A 20,051-nucleotide genomic window follows, 5' to 3' on the forward strand; every position below is an offset into this window, starting at 1 on the left:
TCAGAGTGGACCTGGCAGCAATGGTAATTAAAGGATGGCTCCACACTCCCCAAAGCCCGCAAGCTGGGGCCCTCACCACTAGATATAGTTTAAGGTCATATCCAGGACCAGTAGAGTCAGGGAAACAGAAAGGGACTTTTAAAGTTTAGCAGTCCAAGAGAAGAAGTTATTAGAGTAAAAGTCTTTACGGCATCTAGTGACCTCTATAGTTAAGGGGTGAGATTTTGCCGCTAAACAGGTTTGTCGGGAATATGTACATCGAGGGGTGACAAGTGCAAGGAGTTTATCAGCGCACATTCCAATTAAGTAGTTGTAAAACTGGCACAGAGATGATATATGCACTTAAGTGATGAAAGTCGGATTTAGTACGATACAGATATGCGAGTATTTCTTCACCTCCTCTCCAAGCGAGGTTAGACACAGGTTCAGGTGTAGCTTTGAGAAGCCACCGCATTCTGACTTACAAAGGAATGCCTGAGCAGTTTCGTCGGCACTCATCGGTAGGGTCGCCTCAGATGATTAGCAATAAACTAACCTCTTCTCAGAGAGTGGGTGGACCTCCTAGGACTGAACAGAGCCATGCCTCAGCCGGATAACATCAAAACCACCGTCGGATTTGTATCGTAATTCTATGCAGAAACATTGGGTAACATTTTTTTTTTTTTTAAAGTTATGTTCACCCCCAAACAAGGTGTATCGCCACTTGGTCATAAGGGGCTACTATTTTGGACCATGTTTAAGGAAGATGACCGAGATACCAGTTTACATTATAGTTAAACTTCTGCATGTCGGTACAGTTAGGGAAGCAGGTAATCAGGAAAGAAATTACAAAATCTAGCAGTCATAGGGAAGAAGCTATTAGTATAGAAGGCTTTCTGGCATCTAGGGACCTCTACAGTGAAGAGGTGGGAGTTTGTTGCTAAATGGATTTGTCGGGGGTATGTACATAGAGGAGGCACAAGTGTGATAAGTTCGTCAGAGCAGATGCCATTAAAATATTTTTTAAACATGCACAGAGGTGCAACATTGCGGCAATAGGACAAGAATTGGAGCTTAATTGACAATGCAGGACCTGTTAGATTGGAGACTTTTTTCGACTCTATTTAAGATGGAGAGACTAGTGGTTGATGTGTCTGTTGGTTGGTTGGTTGTTTTTGTTTTACGGCATATCAACCCTTTTCGGGTTATTTAATGCCGAATCCAAAGATTTTGAAGAAAAATTTTTTTTTATTAGAATATATTTGTTGTTTTCACGTCAGTTTCTATTCAACCCATAGTTGGGACCCTAACAGGTACTACCACTCCGGGTCAGAGTGGACCTGAGAGCAATGGTAATTAAAGGGTGGCTCCACACTCCCCAAAGTCCACAAGCTGGGGCCTCACCACTGGATATAGTTTAAGGTCATATCCAGGACCCCCATTTAGGGACTTTTACCTTCTGCAGGGGGGCAGTTGGCGTATTCTAATGCCCCACCGACAGGGCCTGATGTGTCCGTCCGAGATGAGTACATTTACTGATGATAATAGACACAAACGAGAAAAATAGATGTACACATATCTAAGGCAATGGAAGAATCGTTAGAAAACGAGAGGAATGGGGCCAACGTTTGTTATTTTATTTATCTCCTCTGCAGGATGGCTAAAACACAAGATCAAGTGTGAGTTTAATGAACGTGCTTCTGTGGAATGAACAGGATTTGAACTTGGTACACCCTGGTTTTCAGTCAGTGTCGTTAATCACAGATAACACACGGCTCTACGGACAAACTTATCTTTAGTTGACCTTTGACAACTAAATATTTTCGTTTACTAGCCAAATAGAAACGTTACTAGCCAAACGTATATGATTTTTAGAATATGACATCTTTGTTCTGTGACGAGTATATACATCATAACGATTTTTCTGTATATTTTTTAATTCTAAATATACAACAAATTTTATGTTGATACTTAAAGGTATAAACATTCTGATTTTATTTTTAGATGTTTTTGTAAACAGGCTTCGTTAAAAAAAAGAGAGTATATTGTTCTATTAAACTTTTATTGTTTAAATAATTTAACTTTGTTCATTTTATTAAAAAAAAAAATTGAAAAGATATTTTTCACTCAGTAGTGAGCTTTGGAAGATTGTCAGTGAAAGAAATGCAATCGCGAAAAGATAAGCGTTTCATTATTTCTAGTCGCCATTTTGAAAAATCACTTGCAAATGCGACTGTTTCACTCACAATGTAAAGCCCTGTAACAAGAAACTACATTTTAAAAAAAGTGCCTTTTGAAAACTTGGTTCATCCAAAAGGTCTATTGCCACTGAAGTGTTAAGGGACTACTGTGATAGAGGATAGATTTACAAGAGGCAACATGGATGAGGAGTTAGGAGCAAGATATTTTTTTTTTACATTACATTTGATTTTTCGCATGTTGGTACAGTTGAGGGGAAAACAGGAAGCAGGGTAAAAATTCCAAAAGGTAAGGCTCTAGCAATTTGGCGAAAATTAGCTTTCTCTTAAAAAAAAAAAAAAATTGGAATTTTGAGACCCCCCCCTCCTCCTCCCCCCAAAAATAAATAAAAATAAAAATGGACAACTCCTGTCCATGGGAGACTCTAGCGATCCAAATAAAAATTATCTTTTTGAATTTAATTGAAAATTTGTATTTTTTTTGAATTAAAAAAAAAAAAAAAAAATATTGTTTTACAAGTATTTTAATGGAATGTGCTCAGATGAGGTTATTGTACTTGTACCACCTTTGACACATATACCCCCCTCCCTGACAAACCTGTTTATCAAGAAAACCCCACCCTTCAACTGTAGCAGTCCCTAGATGTCGGAAAGCCTTCTACTCAAACAGCTTCTTCCCCCAAACTGCTAGACTTTGGAATTCTCTCCCTGCTTCCTTGTCTGTACTGACATGCAAAAGTTTAAATGCAAACAAACAACTCGCATATAGTCTTACGTAGTCCCAAACCCTAACCAGTTCCAAATAGTAGCCTCTTATGTTAAAGTAACAATGTCTTGTTTGGGGTAAAAAAGTGTTTCAAAAAATAAATAAAAATAAAGCAAGATTAAATGGATAGGGAATAGAGGAAAAGCAGGAAAGGAGAAGAAAAGATAAAGCGAGAAGAAAAATAAAATCCAACCAAATAGCAACAAAAAATAAGAAGGTAAGGCCCTAGCGATTTAACAAAAATCGCCTTTTCTTATAAAAATTTTTATATGTAATTTCATTAAAAAGCAGGGAGCTCGCAGCCTTTATAATAATGTTTTTAAAAATCATTATTCAGAAAGTTTTAAATCAACAGGACTTTTATTTAGAAGAACAAACTTACAAAGCTCGATCACCGACAGCGCAACGGATAAAGACACAATCAGCAGGTATGTGTTTTAAGTTCCTCTCAATAACAGGATCAGCTGTAAAAATAAATAAATAAAAATAAAAAGTTTTTAAAAATGGTAAAAAACAAATGTACATTCCTAGTAATGCCAGGGGGTACTCTTGCAGAATTTGACCTGGATCCTCAGGATTTTCCGTCAATTATGGATCAATAGTCACTGAATTAAACCGAGCAAAGTAACAGATGCACATGAATTTTAAAAAGAAACCGGAAAAAAATATATATATATTTAAATAAAAAAATAACAAAAATCTACTATAAATTTACTATATATATATCTAAATATAGATTTTTTTTTCAAGAAAAGTTGCATTTTGTATTGTCTATTTACTTTTATTATTCTTTTTTTTTTTATCAAGAAAAGATGAATTTTTTTTTTTAACTGTAAATTGTTTGGTGAAAGTACAGTTTTTTTTGTTACTAGAAAACTTCAGTTTTTTTTTTTTTTTTTTAAAGAAAATTGGCAGTAAATGTTTTTTTTGTTGTTTTTTTTAATAAACAGAAGTTGTTTTTTATAAGGAAAGATCAAAACTGTAAATTGTTAGGTGAAAGTACAGAAAGGTTTTTTTTTTTCAAGAAAATTTACAAATCATTTTTTGTAAACAAATATTCAAAAAATAAACAGAAAAAAATACTCCCATCACTTCAAAAATAATTTTAAAAATTACATGTTTTTATACAAAAAACAAAAAAAATCGATTTAGCATTTCAACATTTGAACACTGCTCAGTTTAATCCAGTGATTGCCGGTTGATCCCAAGCCATAATTGATGGAAAATCCCAAGGATCTGGGTCAAATTCTGTAAGAGTACTTGCCTGGGAGTAACTACTAACATAAAAGTTTGGAGTAATTGTCAGATTTGAGCGATTGTTAAATATCCAGGTCAGATTCAATGAAAAGCTCATTTGACAGGAGTAGATATACTTTGTTAAATATCCAGGTCAGATTCAATGAAAAGCTCATTTGACAGGAGTAGATATACTAAACATGGACAAGAACTGGTTGAGAAAAAAAAAAAAAGAAAAACGTGATTGTCAAAAATAAAATAATTGTTTATTGAAACCATCTGCAAAAGTTAACGGTAGAAGGAAGGAAATACGCCATCGCTGAATAAAAAGCTTTGGGGTTGTGGCTACCTTGATAGCAAAGTCCTAGAGTGAAAGTTTGAAGGTTTGTTGTTTGTTGTTGTGTTGGCATTCAGTGTGGGTCGGTTGAGCCGGCTCTTCCAACTCAATTCTTTGCATCATGTATAGATGCTACCCAGGCACATTGGTTTGAAGCTGTGGTCAATATCAGGTCCAGCCATTCGCGGTTAGTCAAGAACACAGGATCAGATCGGCATCTTGCTTCACCGTCGTTTCTTCCAACCCTGGAGTGGGGGTGGGTTAATGGTGGCATGGATGAAGTCATCTGGTTGCCAGCGCATGATGACCAAACCATCGGAGACGTCTTGAAAGGAGGGTCTGTTTGAAGGATGGTGTCCGGCACCGAAAACGGATGATGGCGTTTGGGACGAATTGGTACTAATGAACCCGAAAGATGTGGCATAGATATTGGTGATCAAAAACTTCCAGTCTGTGCAGGTCACAAAACCGTACCGGCCAGGTATCGCATCCTTATAGGAGAGTGGAAGTTTGAAGATTCGGACAAGGATGTAATAAATTGTTATTATAACAACAATCTGAAATTAATATTGTGAGCTGAGTGGTGATTTAAACCCTGAGAAAAAAATCACCCGGCGAATTCCTGTGCGCAAGTCTTTCTTTCTCACCAATCCGCACTCGTTTATTACCAATGACAATAAAGACATTTTTTTGTATACCAGTGTGTCATCCAAGCACACGACTTTTCTACAACCCACAGAAAGATAACTTTAATAAACAAAGGTTAATAGGGACGGTTCTAAGCTCCAATCATCATCCTGATCTTTTTAAAAAAAAATTTCACGTCTCTACTTAGCTCTCACTCCTATTTAGAGAATGACCTGCTTGTTTTTAGTTGAAAATTAATTAAAGAAAAATAAAGAAAATAAAACATATATATAAATATTAAAAATACTACTGGACAAATGGTTGACAAAACGCATGTTTAATGTCCCCACTTAGCCCCTACTTCCATTTAAAGACTGATCTGCCATTTAGGTGTAACAAAGCTTTGGTTGAAAATTAATTAAAGAGAAATAAAGAAAATAATATATATAAGTATTAAAAATACAATTACACAAATGGTTGACAAAACAAGTGCTTAATGTCCCCACTTAGCCTCCACTTCCATTTAGAGACTTACCTGTTTGTTTTCGGTGTACCCAGAAAATACTGGATGGTCTGATGCTTGGCAAAGGGGTTTGGAGGGCCTTACTAACCTGCCATATCAGCATTTTATCTAATTCTTTAATTTTTATTTTTGGGGGTGTTTTCAGATCTTCCCCATCTCGCGTCATCACTTCTGTATATATATATATATGTATTTGTAAAAAAAAATTTCATCAAAACAACTGGGGATCTTTTAAGTAGGGTTTTTTTTTTTCAAACTCATGTTCACCCCAAACAAAACCTAGCTACTTTAACATAAGATGCTAATATTCGAGATTATGTTCACAGAGTGAATGCAGTATTTTGGTGAAAGAATCTAGTTGAGAGTAACCCAAAGTTTTTTGATAGAGTACAAAACAGGCTTCGTGGCTTAGTGGGGGACGTCCTTTTCTCTGCAACCTCTCTCCCACAGAAGAGACGTTGCGAGCCTGTCTTTGTTTTATCGTTACTTCCATGGCAAATGCTCGTCTGAGCTCCAATCTCTAGTCCCCCTCTCGCCAATCTTTCACGATAAACACCTGTCTAGCTGAAACCACTGCCAAAAATTTTCCCCACTCTTTATCTGTGCCAAAACCAAAACGTAGATTCCATGAACAAAGCTTCTTTCTTAGAAGTGCACGCCTGTGGAACTCTGTTCCGTTTGCCTGTTTCCCACCTGACTACAACTTGGATGTCTTCAAGTCCAATATAAACAAATTGCTGATGAACCGCCCCCTTAAGTAAGACACTTTATCAAATCTCCAATACTAACATATTATACACGCAATAACCCTTATCACCGAGTGGCTTCCGGGCCTTGATAAGTGGTGACTACCTAGTTAAAAAAAAAAAAAAATGACACTTGAAAAAACCTATCCAATACATAATATTACCAAAATAGTTTTAAAAGATTTTAAAGTGTTTTCAATAATAATTCTTAAAAAAAATAAATAATAAATAAAAATAATTTCAATTTTTCAATGATTATTAAAAAAAAAAAAAAAAAAAAAAGAAGGATTCAAAATATGTAGTAAAAACAAAAATAAAGTACATGCACAAGGGAGATATAGGTGTGAGAAAAAAAGTGAAATAACTGATTTGCCTTGTCACCGCTTCCGGTAGCAGCCACGCAAGTACGTTAGCTAACTATAAGCCAAGACTTCCTCAAGATGACCGATTTAAAAACAAAACATAGAAGTAATTATAAATGCTGCAAACTTTGGACAGACTGTAGATAATATTATATGACATGTCTTTGTTCAAAGACATGTCACATACATGCCCCAAAATGCCATATATATATATATATATATATATAATTATTATAGTAAATAATTATGCTAGCCCCTTTAAGAAACTTGTTTCTTATTGGTGAGCACTTTCAGTTGTAATAAAGTCGGTCAACTTAGCTCATATGTGTAGATTGTTATATAATGATTAGATCATTCTGACTGACGTTAAAAGCATTTAATAAGAATAAATGTTTAAATTCAACTGTGTCTTTTGCGGTTGACGGTAGCCGAATGGTTTGGGTCCTTGCTAATGAAACCAAACATGACTTCTGTTGCCGGGGTTCGAATCTCTTGACTGACGTTAATCGTGACACCCTGCACTGATAATTCCCGAAAGGAGGAAACACTAATGTCTGTAGGTATTTAATAATTATTATAGTAAATAATAACAACACACATATATATATACTTGCAAGGAGACCCAACATTGCCCAGGGTTGAATGTTTCACCCTCCCATATTTTATTGTCATCGAAATTAGTGAAATCACTCATCTTTTAATCAGATCGCTTAATTGCCAGCTATAGTCGGGGACCCATTATGGTGCACCGTGAGGGAGTTTCACATACTTCCCTGCAGTGACAGTCCACAATAGATTGTAGTTTACATTTCACTGTAGACAACCTACTGTTGATTTTATAAAATTATTTTTTTTCTATATAATGGCTTGAATTGAAGTTTAAACTGCAGAAGTCAAGTATCATGGTTCAATTGTGCTCTAAAACAGAAACATTAATTTTGAACGTGTGTAGAAAGTATGTTAGCTGATTATAACCGCAGTACTCCATCTTATGACATATTTGGCTCTTATTTTATTTACCTCCTCTCCAGGGGAGGTTAGATGCAAGATTAGGTGTGGGTTTGCTAAACGTGTTTCTGTGGAACAAGCAGGATTTGAACTTGGCACACCCAGGTTGTCAGTCCGTGTCGTTAACCACTTGACCACCGTCACTTCTCATTGTCTTCGGTGAAAATGTGTCACGGTGCTAAACAGTTCATAATGACTAAGTAAATAACTCCAGAACAAATGACTAATTTATTTGTTAGAAATCGTAGACAATGAATTAATCTCCATTCACTATTTCCGTGAACAACTTTTAAAATAATACTAAGATGAACTTGATGGAATTTGCTTGCATTCATGCTTGTAATGACTCTCACCCGGGTTGAGTTTTGCTGCCTTCTTCCCTCCCCCTGACCTTGTATCACGTCTTCCTGTAGTAGGAGGAAGGGATGGAGGGAGGTAAATGTCAATTTAAATGCTTACGGCATGAATCATGCATTATAAAATCATTTTAGCACTACCACACAGATGAACACACATTATATCTATATCTCTGCTATTATAGAAAAGTCATATTGTGTGTGTGAGGGGGGGGGAGGCAAGTTCGTTCCCCATGGACTCGGAAATGGCTGGGTCATTTTTTTTTCTTTTTAAATTTCACATAAAGGTACTTGATGTGTCTGGGAGTATTCTTATGTAGGTTTTGTATCGGAATGCATCTGATAAGTATTGAAAATCAATAACCGAAAAATTCTGATTAAAGAGGGGAATCCGATTTTGACCAACGTTAACACTTTTATGAAACCTAACATCACAAGTGCATTTGAGAAGCTTTATCACTGCACAAGCAGAAAGGCTCAACCTAAAAAATTAATTGTAGATTCTTTAAGACAAGGGCATGTTCGAAATGAATGTTTCCGTTTCGGGCACAACTGAACCATGATATTTAACTTTTACATTTTAAACTTTAATTCCAGCCATTATTTACAGGTAATTTTATAAAATCAATAGATTCTCTACAGTGCAATATAATTCTCTACAGTGCAATATAATTCTCTACAGTGCAATATAGACTACAATGTATTGTGAACTAAGTAACTGGGGGAAGCATGTAATGCTTCCCCCAGTGCACTGCAGGGAGAAGGAGTTCCCTATCTATCAATTGGATTAAAAAATGAGTGATTCACTGATTTGGATGCTAACAAGCCGAGCATGCAGAACCCCACCCCTCCACAAGTGAAAAATTTACTTTCACCATGATTAATGTTTGTGCAAAATTTCCACAAAATTGAACGATTTTGGGGCAATTTTATCCCTATAATGCTTCCTAGGGTGTGTAACCAGAGTTATCCCGGAAAATCCGTTCTGGCAAAAATTTACTTTCACCATGACTATTGTTTGTACAAAATTCCAAAAATAATCCAAGGCATGGTTATTAAGAAAAATGCAAAGAAACGAATAGATGAACGGAAGTGAATTACTAAGTCCAATCCCTCCTTTGTCGGGAGACCAATAAAAGTATGGGAAGGTGGAACATTTATTGATCCTCATTCTAACCCGGACAACATCGGGTAACCCTACTAGTATATTATAATGTCTCAGTGTATATGTGTGTTCTTTATAGAAAGAAAGATTTGAAAATTTACATAAAATCTAAATTCTTGTGTAAAAAGGGTATACAACGTTACAAATTTACCTAAAATCTAAAAGCATATTCTTACGTAAAAGGGGAGACAATCAAAGTGTTTCTGAATCGCTAAGATTGTATTACCTCCCCTTAAAACTTCAAATATATCCTATTTTCATTAAATTTAAGTCATATGTAGAAAATTCTCTGGGGAAGACAATGGAAGTGTTCCCAAATTTCTAAATATCCTCCTAACCTACGAGAGTAGTGGCGGGTGGGGAGAGAACCTGCTAAAATTAAAAACTTAACTTTTTTTTTTTTTACAATAGAGGTACCAGTTATCAAGGCCCGAAGGCCACTTGAGGATAAGGGTTAATGGATGTAAGGTGGTGATGTAGTAATTGTTAATGGTGTGTAGATTGGATAGAATTTGGATTATCCAAGGAGACTGCTCAACAAGAGTCTATCTGCATTGGACTTGAAGGCTACCATTTTGTAATCAGGCCAGTGGAACAGTATTCCACAGGCGTGCAGTTCTAGGAAAAAAGCTTTGTTCATGGATTTTAGCCTAATTTTCATTCCAAAAATTATTCACCCCCCCCCCACACCAAAAAAAAAAAAAAAATTAAAATTTTTTTATTGCTAATAAATATTTGTTTTTAAACTAAAATTCAAATCTACACATCTTAACAAAAATAAAAAATGTAAATTTTTATTTTATTTTATTTTTTTTTTACAAGAATGTCATCATTTATCAAGGCTCAAAGGCCACTCAAGAATAAGGGTTAATAAATGTAAAGTAGTAGTGTAATAACTGTTAATCGTGTAGATTGGGTAGAATTTGATTGGGCAGGAGCTGCTAAAAACAGCCTATCCTGCCTTGACAGAGTACAAAATACACTTCGTGGCTTAGTAGAGGAGCCCTTTTCTCTTCTCTGCAACATCTATCCCACAGAAGACACATTGCGAGCCTGTCTTTGTTTTATCATTACTTCCATGGCAAATGCTCGTCTGAGCTCCAATCTCTCGCCCCCCCCCCTTGCCAATCTTTCACGATAAACACCCGTCTAGTTGAAACTACTGTCAGTAATTTTCCCCACTCTTTATTTGTGCCTAAATCAAAACAGATTCCATAAACAAAGCTTCTTTCTTAGCAGTACACGCCTGTGTAACTGTTCCGTTTGCCTGTTTCCCACCTGACTACAACTTGGATATCTTCAAATCCAGCATAAACAAATTCCTGATGAATCGCCCCCCCCCCTAAGTAAGACACTTTATGAAATCTCCACTACTAACGATTACTACATTGATTATTGTACATGCAATAATTCTTATACCCGAGTGGCTTTTGGGCCTTGATAAGTGGTGACCTCCATGTATAATAAAAAAAAAAAAAAAATTTAAGGGGACGGCTCAACAAGGACTTCTTTATATTGGTATCCAATTTCGACAAAATTTATATTGTATGTCTAAAATTCGCCAAGAAAGACAAGGGAAGTGGACCCAAATCAATGGGGCTGCTCAGGCATTTTTATAGGCCAGAGTACATTTTTATATACTAGCTTTTCAGTTCCCACCTTCCAACCTCGTGCGATATCTTTCCGTAATGGGAGGAAGTTAAATACCATTTCAAACGCTTACGGCACAAATGGTGAGTTATATAAACATTTAAAACAATCCTGCACACACAAACACAGAAAAAAAACAAAAAAAAAACGCTCGATCGCACGTACATGCACACATTTAAAAACACACAATTTTCTACTCACTTGTACCTATAACAACTATCACACTGATCATGATGAGCCCACATCCTCCCAAGCAAAAAATGCGTTATATACCTGTATTACCTCCCTTTAAGACTTCAAATATATCCTATTTTCAAGCAAAAAGTGCGTTACATACCTGAACTATCTGAGATGGTATTGGAAAATAACGGAAAACTTGGAAATAATTTATTTATCTGCTCATCTCGGTACTGCTACCTGTTGTCCTGGATTTTTCTTTGCCAGTGGATTTCAGCAATAACAGGCCAGGAGAAGTGAGATTAGAGAATTGTGCAACTCTTGCTTCTTTTTAACTCTCAAGATTGAATGGCAGTGTTTTTAAGGATGGCTGAGAAAACAGTTTCATTCATTTGACAACGTTTTGGTATATTCTGTGCCTTCTTCACAGGTTGGTTGGTTTTGTTTTATGACATATCAACACTTTTCAAGTTATTTAATGCCAAATCCAGTGATTTTGAAGAAAATTTTTTAATAGAATATGTTTTTTTTTTCAAGTCGGTTTCTATTTAACCCATAGTTGGGACCCTAACGTGTACTACCACCCTGGGTCAGAGTGGACCTGGGAGCAATGGCAATTAAAGGATGGCTCCACACTCCCCAAAGCCCGCAAGCTGAGGCCTCACCATCAGATATAGTTTAAGGTCATATCCAGGACCTCTTCACAGGTGAAACACTGCATACACACACATAAAAGAAAGCCTCGGTTCTGTCTCCAGAAACAATGGATACCCACTGTAAGGGTGGTTGCACATGTAATTCTGAAGCAAGGGTTGCGCAATTGCCAACCTTACCTCTCTCAGGTTGGCATTGTTTGAATCCAGTAGGAAAGAGAAGTCCAGATGATCTAACCCAGGGCTTCCCAACAGGGTCCGTATCTCCCACCAGGAGGACATTACGAGACTATAGGTGGGCGGTGGCCAAATTTATCAGATAAGGGGATGGGGGTGAAAGACTGAGAGCTTCTAGTAACATTACTAGGCGTTTCTCAACCCATTTTCTTTGGGATTCCCAATTCATGTGGAAATTGATTGCATCACACTTATTTTTAATTGGAAAAAATTAATTCAAGAATCACAACTTTTAATGTTGACCAAGTTTCTTAAGTGTTTCCGGAATCTAATTGATTTTTTTATTCAAATTTTTAAACTTTTCACATCTACCAAATGGATCCTGGCAACCGTGACTAAGCTGACAGACCATGATTACAATCTATTATCCTATTATGATTTCTGTACAAAGAGTGTATGTTAATTATAGCAAGGCTGTCTTGAATGACAAAGTACAGTATGATTTATTTCCAAAGTGCTGACAAAATTATCTTTTGTTTACTTTGCAAAAATATAGTTGAAATTTTATTTATATTTGGAAATTTGATGTACAACTTTTGATAATTGTGTTTTTGGTATATACAATTCTTAGAGACAAATGGGTAAAATTTAGGTTTTAAACTGTCAATATTGATAAAGAAAATTCCAATTTTTATATTCAACATTGATGCAGAATTTTTTATATATCAGTGTAGTATCTGTTCTTATGCTACTCTTCACCTTTTCTGTCCTCGGTCAGTGGAGGAGAAATCCTTCATGACTGATAACTTTATTTTTGTTTCTATCCAGAGTGTCTCTTTTGGGGGAGCTGGATTTTTCCTACATTATAAACTTGTGTCTAACTCTGCTCTCGTGGGGAGACAAGTAAATAGGAATAATAAGTTAAATAAATTATGTACAACCACTACTACAAACATTATTATGTAAGGATGCATGTAGAGAGGGGGGGGCGGAGTGTTCGAGGAGGGGGGCGAAAAAAAAAAGTGTCAACGTGATTACAAACATATTATTTAAAAACAAGTTGAGCATGCAGGGTCCTCGTCCACGATTGAAAAATTTACTTTCACCATGACTGATGTTTGTTCAAAATTTTTTTAAAAATCCAAAGTGTGGTTATTGAGAAAAATATGAACAAATGAATGGATGAACGATTTGGGGGCAATTTTACCCCTATAATGCCCCCTGGGGATGGGGGGGGGGGCAACCAGAGCTATCCAAGAAAATACGTTCTGGCAAAAATTTACTGACACCATGACTAATGTTTGTGCAAAATTTCCCAAAAAATCCAAGGTGTGATTATTGAGAAAAGTGCAAACAAACGAACGGAAGTAAATTACTAGGTCCAATCCTTCCTTTGTCGGGTGACCAACTATGCATTACATAGCAACTGTCATCTTCCTGATGATTCTGTATGGTAGAATAGAGTTCCTTCTGGATAAGGGTAATCATACTTATTTGTGCAACTAGTCTAAAAGAAGGAAAACGTCTATCCCTGTACTGTCCGCCCCCCCTCCCTATTGTCAGTGGAACAAATTGGATTCAGTTGTTCCTATTTACTTGCCTCCCCACGAGGGTAGAGTTAGACACAAGGTCAGTTTTTAACGTCAGGAAGATCCAGCTCCCCAAAAACGAGCACTCTGAATGGGAACAAAAATTTTTAAAAAATCTCAGTCGTGAAGGATATCTCCTCCACTGACGACAGAAAAGGTGCAGTGAAGCATCAGAACAGATACTACACTGTGATCTTGTATATTTATAATTTTGTATTCTTATTTTAAATTGTACTTTTTCAAGGCTATTGTGCCTTGAAAAAGTACAATTTAAAGTAATACAAAAATTTGTGATTTACAATAGCAACAAACTTAGGCACGAAATCCTAATAAGAACGGGGGGGGGGGGTTCTATTGTCATTACTCTTGGTCGCACCTTTCACCACATTCACACCGTGGAGATAACCCTACTTAATGAATCCCCCCAAAATATAATAAATATGTGTATGTATGTGTGCATGTATAATCATTTTTTTTTATCTCTACAATTATATAAATAAAACTTTGTGTGTTTGTGTGTGTGAGAGAGAGAGAGTTCCTTGTAGACTCCGAAATGGCTGAACAGATTTTCTTTAAAATTTACAGAAAATTAGTGTATACATCTGAGAGTGATCTTAGTTAAGTTTTGTCTCAGAATACCCCCGATAATTACAGATAATCAATGCCATTATCTATATATATATATATATTATATATATGCACACACACACACACACACACAATTATAGAAATGCAACTGTGTCCGTGTGTGTGAGTTTGTTCCTTATAGACTCCGAAACAGCTGAACAGATTTTCTTTAAAATTTACAGAACTTTAGTGTATACATCTGGGAGTGATCTTAGTTAAGTTTTGTCTCAGAATACCCCCGATAATTATCGATAATCAATAATCGAAACCATTATTTTCATTTATCGATCATCGGTAAAGGCATTTTTTTCATGTTGTCGCTTAGCAACAAATGATAGAACAACGAGCCGTGAAAATTCTACTGTGGGTAAGTTGATAGCATGGTTTTTTTTTTTGCATGACATGGTCTGTAGGTTCAAACTCTGCACATACATAAATTTCTTAATTTTTTTTTTTTGCATTAACTCCAAAGAATTTTATAAGATTTGAAAATTTACGTGTTTTTTAGCAGTGCAAAAGTAAACTATGTTTCTGTTTTTGAACGTCCATTGAACAAGCAACTGACGCTGAAGAAATTGCAAAACAGTCTACACACATATTTAGTGAAAATGTGATTCGGAGGTTTCTTATATGTCGGTTTAACAAAACATAGCCCCCCCCCCAACAACCAAGCACAAGTAGTATGCCCAGCAGCATAAAATAAGGAATTTTTCGACACAATTAACTAATTGTAAAACTATACAGTGACAACCACATAAATTCTTACAACAAATAAATAGTCGATGTTGATCCTGTGGTTTCTTTTGCATACAGTTCAAGAAATCATGGCCTCCAAAACCTCTGTTGACTATGTAGAAAAATAAAATTCTGGATTACAAAAGATTACTTGTTTTAATGGTATCACTTCCATCTTTATAGCTCTTCAACTTTTGGAGCTAACAAAAAAAAAAAAAAATAGGAGGCTTCACCTTTGGAACAGAGCTTCACATATATGAACTCATTCAAATAACAAATCTTAGAGACGGAAAAAAAACATTAAAAACAATGAGGTCAATATTCTTGGTCACATTCAAAAGTCGTTACTGATAAAACACTAGAATGAAAAAACAATAGAAAGTATTATTGTAGATTAATCCCCACCCACCCCTCAAAAAGGCCAGATTCTACTGTTTTTGTTGTTTAGGTGATTACGTGTGAATACCTTGAAAAATTTGGCACAAAAGTTTTCTTAGAATTTTCGGTAAATTTATACAAACACCGTGACAGCGAATTAACCCTAACCCTAAACCCTAACCCCTAACCCTAACCCTGTCACGGTGTTTGTATAATAATACCGAATTTTCTAGGTATCAATTTTGCCTATAAATTTAACGTAAATTGATTCAGTGAATCAATAATACACAATTTCCAGGACATTCTAGCGTTTTAAGGCAGTTATCCCCCCCTTTTTTTCTTTTTCTTTAAATCAGGGAGTTGGTTAGTTTTCTCTGTTTTATTTAAATTTATTTATTTTTTTAAGGTGATTGATTTTACGACTTTGCCTGTCGGACTTGGTTCTTGGTAAAATATTTTTAACAGCGGATCATTTTACGATTATGTATGAAATTGTTTTATTTACTCCAAATTCTAAAGTAATTATTTTTGGGGTTGTTCACACGTAAGCATATAGAAAAATAGAATCGTATCTAGAGGAGGGGGAGAATAGAATGGGTCAGCAGACGTATTAATCTACAAGTTTACCATAAAAAAAATGTTTAACGAGTAAACATTTGGCCATTAACACTGCCGCTCCCTCTCCACTTGCATCCTATTTGGTGTTTTTGGCTAAATCGGACAGAAATTAAAATCCGGATTTTTAAAAGAAAAAAATGTTTATAATCAGTTTTGTCAAAAAAAAAAAAAAAAAAAAAAAAAAAAAGAAGTCCACTGATGCCAGCCCATGCCTACGAATTCGGAATAGGGACATGTGAGCGAGAAAAAAAGAGACTATAAACAGGAGACAATAAGTTCATGAGTACCAACAAAAGATACCGTAAAAATTGAAGGTCATCCACCACTTATAGTACGGCGACGGCGCTATTTTTAAAACCACTTTTAAGTTAAATTCAAGTTTTACGATATCTTTCATTTAAAATTTGTTAGGTGAAAGTACAGAATAGTTACAAAACATTCTCCCCTCCCCATGTTAAGAATGGCTTTCGAAATAATTTTATAATTTCAGCATGATACAATAAGTGCATACTAAATTGGATCTAATTTGAAAAAATTCGATTTAAAAAAAGGGTACTCATGCAGAGAGTGATCCGTGCTGAAATAATAACATTATTTAAAATGCCATTCTTAAAATGAGGGGAGGATGTTTTATTCTGTACTTTAACCTTACAATTGAATAAAAAAAACATATCATAAAACTTTAATTAAACGTGGAAATACGATTTAAAAAATAGCACGGACCACTCTTTGCATTAGCACCAAAAAAAGATAGAACAGTGAGTATTCTGCGATTTTTTTTAAGCTTAAAAAGAAAGCAAGATCAAAGTACCGGTTACACAGTCGGGGCACCAACTTTTGCCACCGGGTCCAGCACTTCCAGTGAATAAAGCAAACACGGTTTTATCAGCATGTTCGGCAGCAGCTTTCTGAAATTCGTCGTAGCCTTCGACATTCACATGCTTCGCCATCTTGTCAGATTAACCGGTGAATAAACTCTTGCAGTTTTGTCAGACAATAATAAATGTTTGAAGCCAAATTTTTCAAAGGAAAAGGCCAAAAAAAGCCAAATTGAAACTGAAGCCAGACTTTTAGAAACAAAAAAGCCAAAAAATAGGCCAAATGGAAAATTTTCTGTATTAATCTATATCTATTTTCTATGTAACTATATACGACGTAATCATCGTTGACGCACCGGTTCCCGTTAGATCGTCGAAGTTAAGCAACGTTTAACTTGGTCAGTACTAAAATGGGTGACCATTTAGGATTTCCAGTTGCTGTATGTGGTCTCTGCTTATCTTAGGATTTTTTCTAGTCGTCATGAACTTCTTGCCACTGTATTCAAGCTGTGTCCATTTAGAAGAGGTGTGGTTGGAGATTGTGCAACCCGGCCCATTTGCAATTTACGGAAACTAAAATATGAAGAAGAAAATGGGACATAAATCGTGTTACACCCGTAACAAGAATGCCAGTTGATTGGATAGTGAAATTGGCGTCATTTTATAGGAGGAAAATGTTGTGCATTTCTCTCCTAATAATTACTTAAATAAACACAAGGTCAAATGACATTATTTTTAACAAAACAATAATGAAGGGTTTATTTAGAAAAGGCGAGATTGTATCTCAGGCTAATGAGAAAGAAAGAAAGTGTAAATGTCTGTTTGAAGGTGTCGTCTGCCATCAGACTGCAGTCGTCAACAAGTAGCAGTGGGAGGAGTGAGTGAGAGAGGTCTGTATAGTTCACTTGCTGGCGTCGCTCTGGCGATCGCAGCTGAGAACTGCGCAAGCCTTTTCTAGTCTCACACAAAAACACGCGTTCACATTTCAAGCCATATTACTTGTCATATACATACGCGCACACAAACATACGCGCGCACGTCCACACACGTACATATATTCACGTTCGCGTATATACACTCACATTCACGTGTATACGCACACACGCTAACGTACACACATGTACTCGCATACGTGCACATGTACGCACACAAGGACAACGTCACTTCCCCTTTCAAAGGAAATCCACATACGCGCAAAAGACCACCGGAAGCAACTGTAAAAGGAAGAGACAAGCTTTTTCGACTTAGCTCTCGAGTTAGCTTTCGGGGCGCCCGCGCGCATCACGTCCCCTGCTACTATGTAGGGGGCACGAGCTAACAGACAGTATGTACACTTTATACATTTTCTATCTCCATGGCCGGGATTGACTTTTTCTCATTCTCTCTCTCTATACTACAATACACTTTCTTCCTCACCAGCTAACAGCGAGAGACGCGCACCAAACTGGATTGACTTTTTCTCATTTTCTCTCTCTCTCTATACTACAATAGACTTTCCTCCTCACCAGTAAACAGTGAGAGACGAACGCGGACATGAACACGTGTTGTACCCTTTTCTTTCACTTGTTTCTTCACGAAATAAATTCCAGTTCGTTTACTTCAAATAAATGCGTTGTTCGTTCCTTCCTCAAAGCAGTTCATTTTTCCTTTCCCAATTCAAATCATTTCCCATGTTTTGTACGACTGGGGGAATATGTATAATATATCCACCAGTCCACTACAGAACCCAAAGGGCTAAAAATAGTCTTTAAGGGGACAGCTCAAATCAATGCGCCCTGCCAACTGATTGGTCAGTGTGGCCGAATCGCATTGATCCGCTTATAGTAAATAGTTTGTTAACTGCTACATCACCCTCTGCTTAGGCGAAAAGCTGATGAAGAAAAATAAAAAGGTAGCAGTCTTTAGAAAAATACAGAACACAGGGCAACATAATGTTTGGAAGTTTATGTTGCTGAAGAAAGAATATATAAAGGGGTAATGAGAATAGAAAGTTCCAGCTAAAATTTATTTTTTTAAAATAAACCGAATTTACAGGGGTTTAAATATACAAAGTTTTGCATAATTTTGTGGGCCAATGTACACGGCGGCCACTACGTGTAGTCGTGACATAGTTGTCATTTTCAGTATTCACTTCAGGTGTTTGATGTGTGAATGTAGGTGGGATATGTGTGTCTTGTGTTTCTGAGTCAAGAAAAGCTCTCTTCACTCTGTCAGCAGATACTGTTTCTTTTTTGCCCCTAATATCCAGGGTGAAAAGTTTAGAAGTGCGTGATAACACGCAATAAGGACCAGTATAAGGCGGTGTTAGAGGGGCTTTCACACAGTCTTTTCTAAGAAACACATGTGCCCATGAAGAAATGTCTTTGGGGACCGAAGATTTTATGGTCTGCTCCCTAGGTTTCATGGATGGGAGCTTACTAAAGTAAGCTTGCAGTCTGTTTTATAAACAGAGCTGGATCTGACAATCCTAGTTCTATCGGGATCAGCATCTGACCTGGCAGCGATAGAGGTACTCCATAGACAAGTTGGGCTGGAGAGTATCCCAGGTTCTCTTTGATAGCTGCATGACAGCCAAGAAGGGCAATAGGTATGTATTCGCTCCATCGTTGTTGGTCAGGGTAAGCGCGTAAGGCAGCTTTCAATTGTCGATGGAAGTGTTCTATCATCCCGGATGGATATGGTTGTGCACCTTTGACTTCTGACAGGAAATGCAGGAACGTGTTCAGGCAGTGATATCACGCCTCATATTAGGCCAGAAAAATGTAGCTGTAATCAGCTTCACTGTGGCTTTGCGTCCTGGGTGTGCCAGATTGTGTAGTGTGTCAAAGACAGCTCTACGATGAGTCATGGGAACAAACGGTCTAGGTGAATCTGTTGAAGTGTCACATATGATCTGCGTGTCCAAAGTAGGCACGGGCAGATACGCGAATTTGCAAGTTGCGAATTCAGGTGACGACAGATCCAACATGTCCAGAAAATGAAATATTGAAATTGACAATATTAGAAAACAGATTGTTTTTAATTAAATATATTTTTTTTAAATACAGGAATTAAAAAAAAAATGATTTTTAGCAGTTTAGATTTTTTTTTATTGAATCACTTCCGCGTAATTTTATAAATAAAATGACAAACTGTTATGTGAAGATAGGTAACCAACCCGGAACGTTCTACAGAAGGAACTGAGTCATCGCATTTCACTGGACCCTTGAAAAAACAGAGACTTCCCCTTGAACGTTAATGCACTGTATTTGTCTCTATGTAAAGGCGTAAATAAACCTCTCTTTCAGTATTCAAGCCACAGTGTATATTTATTTCTTTCTTTCCTG

The 20,051-nt window shown here is 36.5% G+C and overlaps 1 protein-coding gene across 1 annotated transcript in view; it reads right to left on the minus strand.

Annotated features, from left to right (window-relative positions):
* LOC145255633 (thioredoxin domain-containing protein 17-like) overlaps positions 1–17,300 on the minus strand; it is a 42,508-nt gene extending 25,208 nt beyond the window's left edge. The window contains exons 1-2 of the mRNA XM_080114162.1: positions 16,719–17,300; positions 3,326–3,407 (exon numbers count right to left, since the gene is read on the minus strand). Of these exons, the coding sequence (XP_079970288.1) occupies positions 3,326–3,407; positions 16,719–16,857 (221 nt within the window). The 5' untranslated portion in view covers positions 16,858–17,300. The remainder of the gene's footprint in view (positions 1–3,325; positions 3,408–16,718) is intronic.
* Positions 17,301–20,051: the final 2,751 nt, after the last annotated feature.

The sequence above is a fragment of the Euprymna scolopes genome, chromosome 31, assembly GCF_053919585.1.
Source record: "Euprymna scolopes isolate OS-2025 chromosome 31, ASM5391958v1, whole genome shotgun sequence".
NCBI lineage: Eukaryota > Metazoa > Mollusca > Cephalopoda > Sepiida > Sepiolidae > Euprymna > Euprymna scolopes.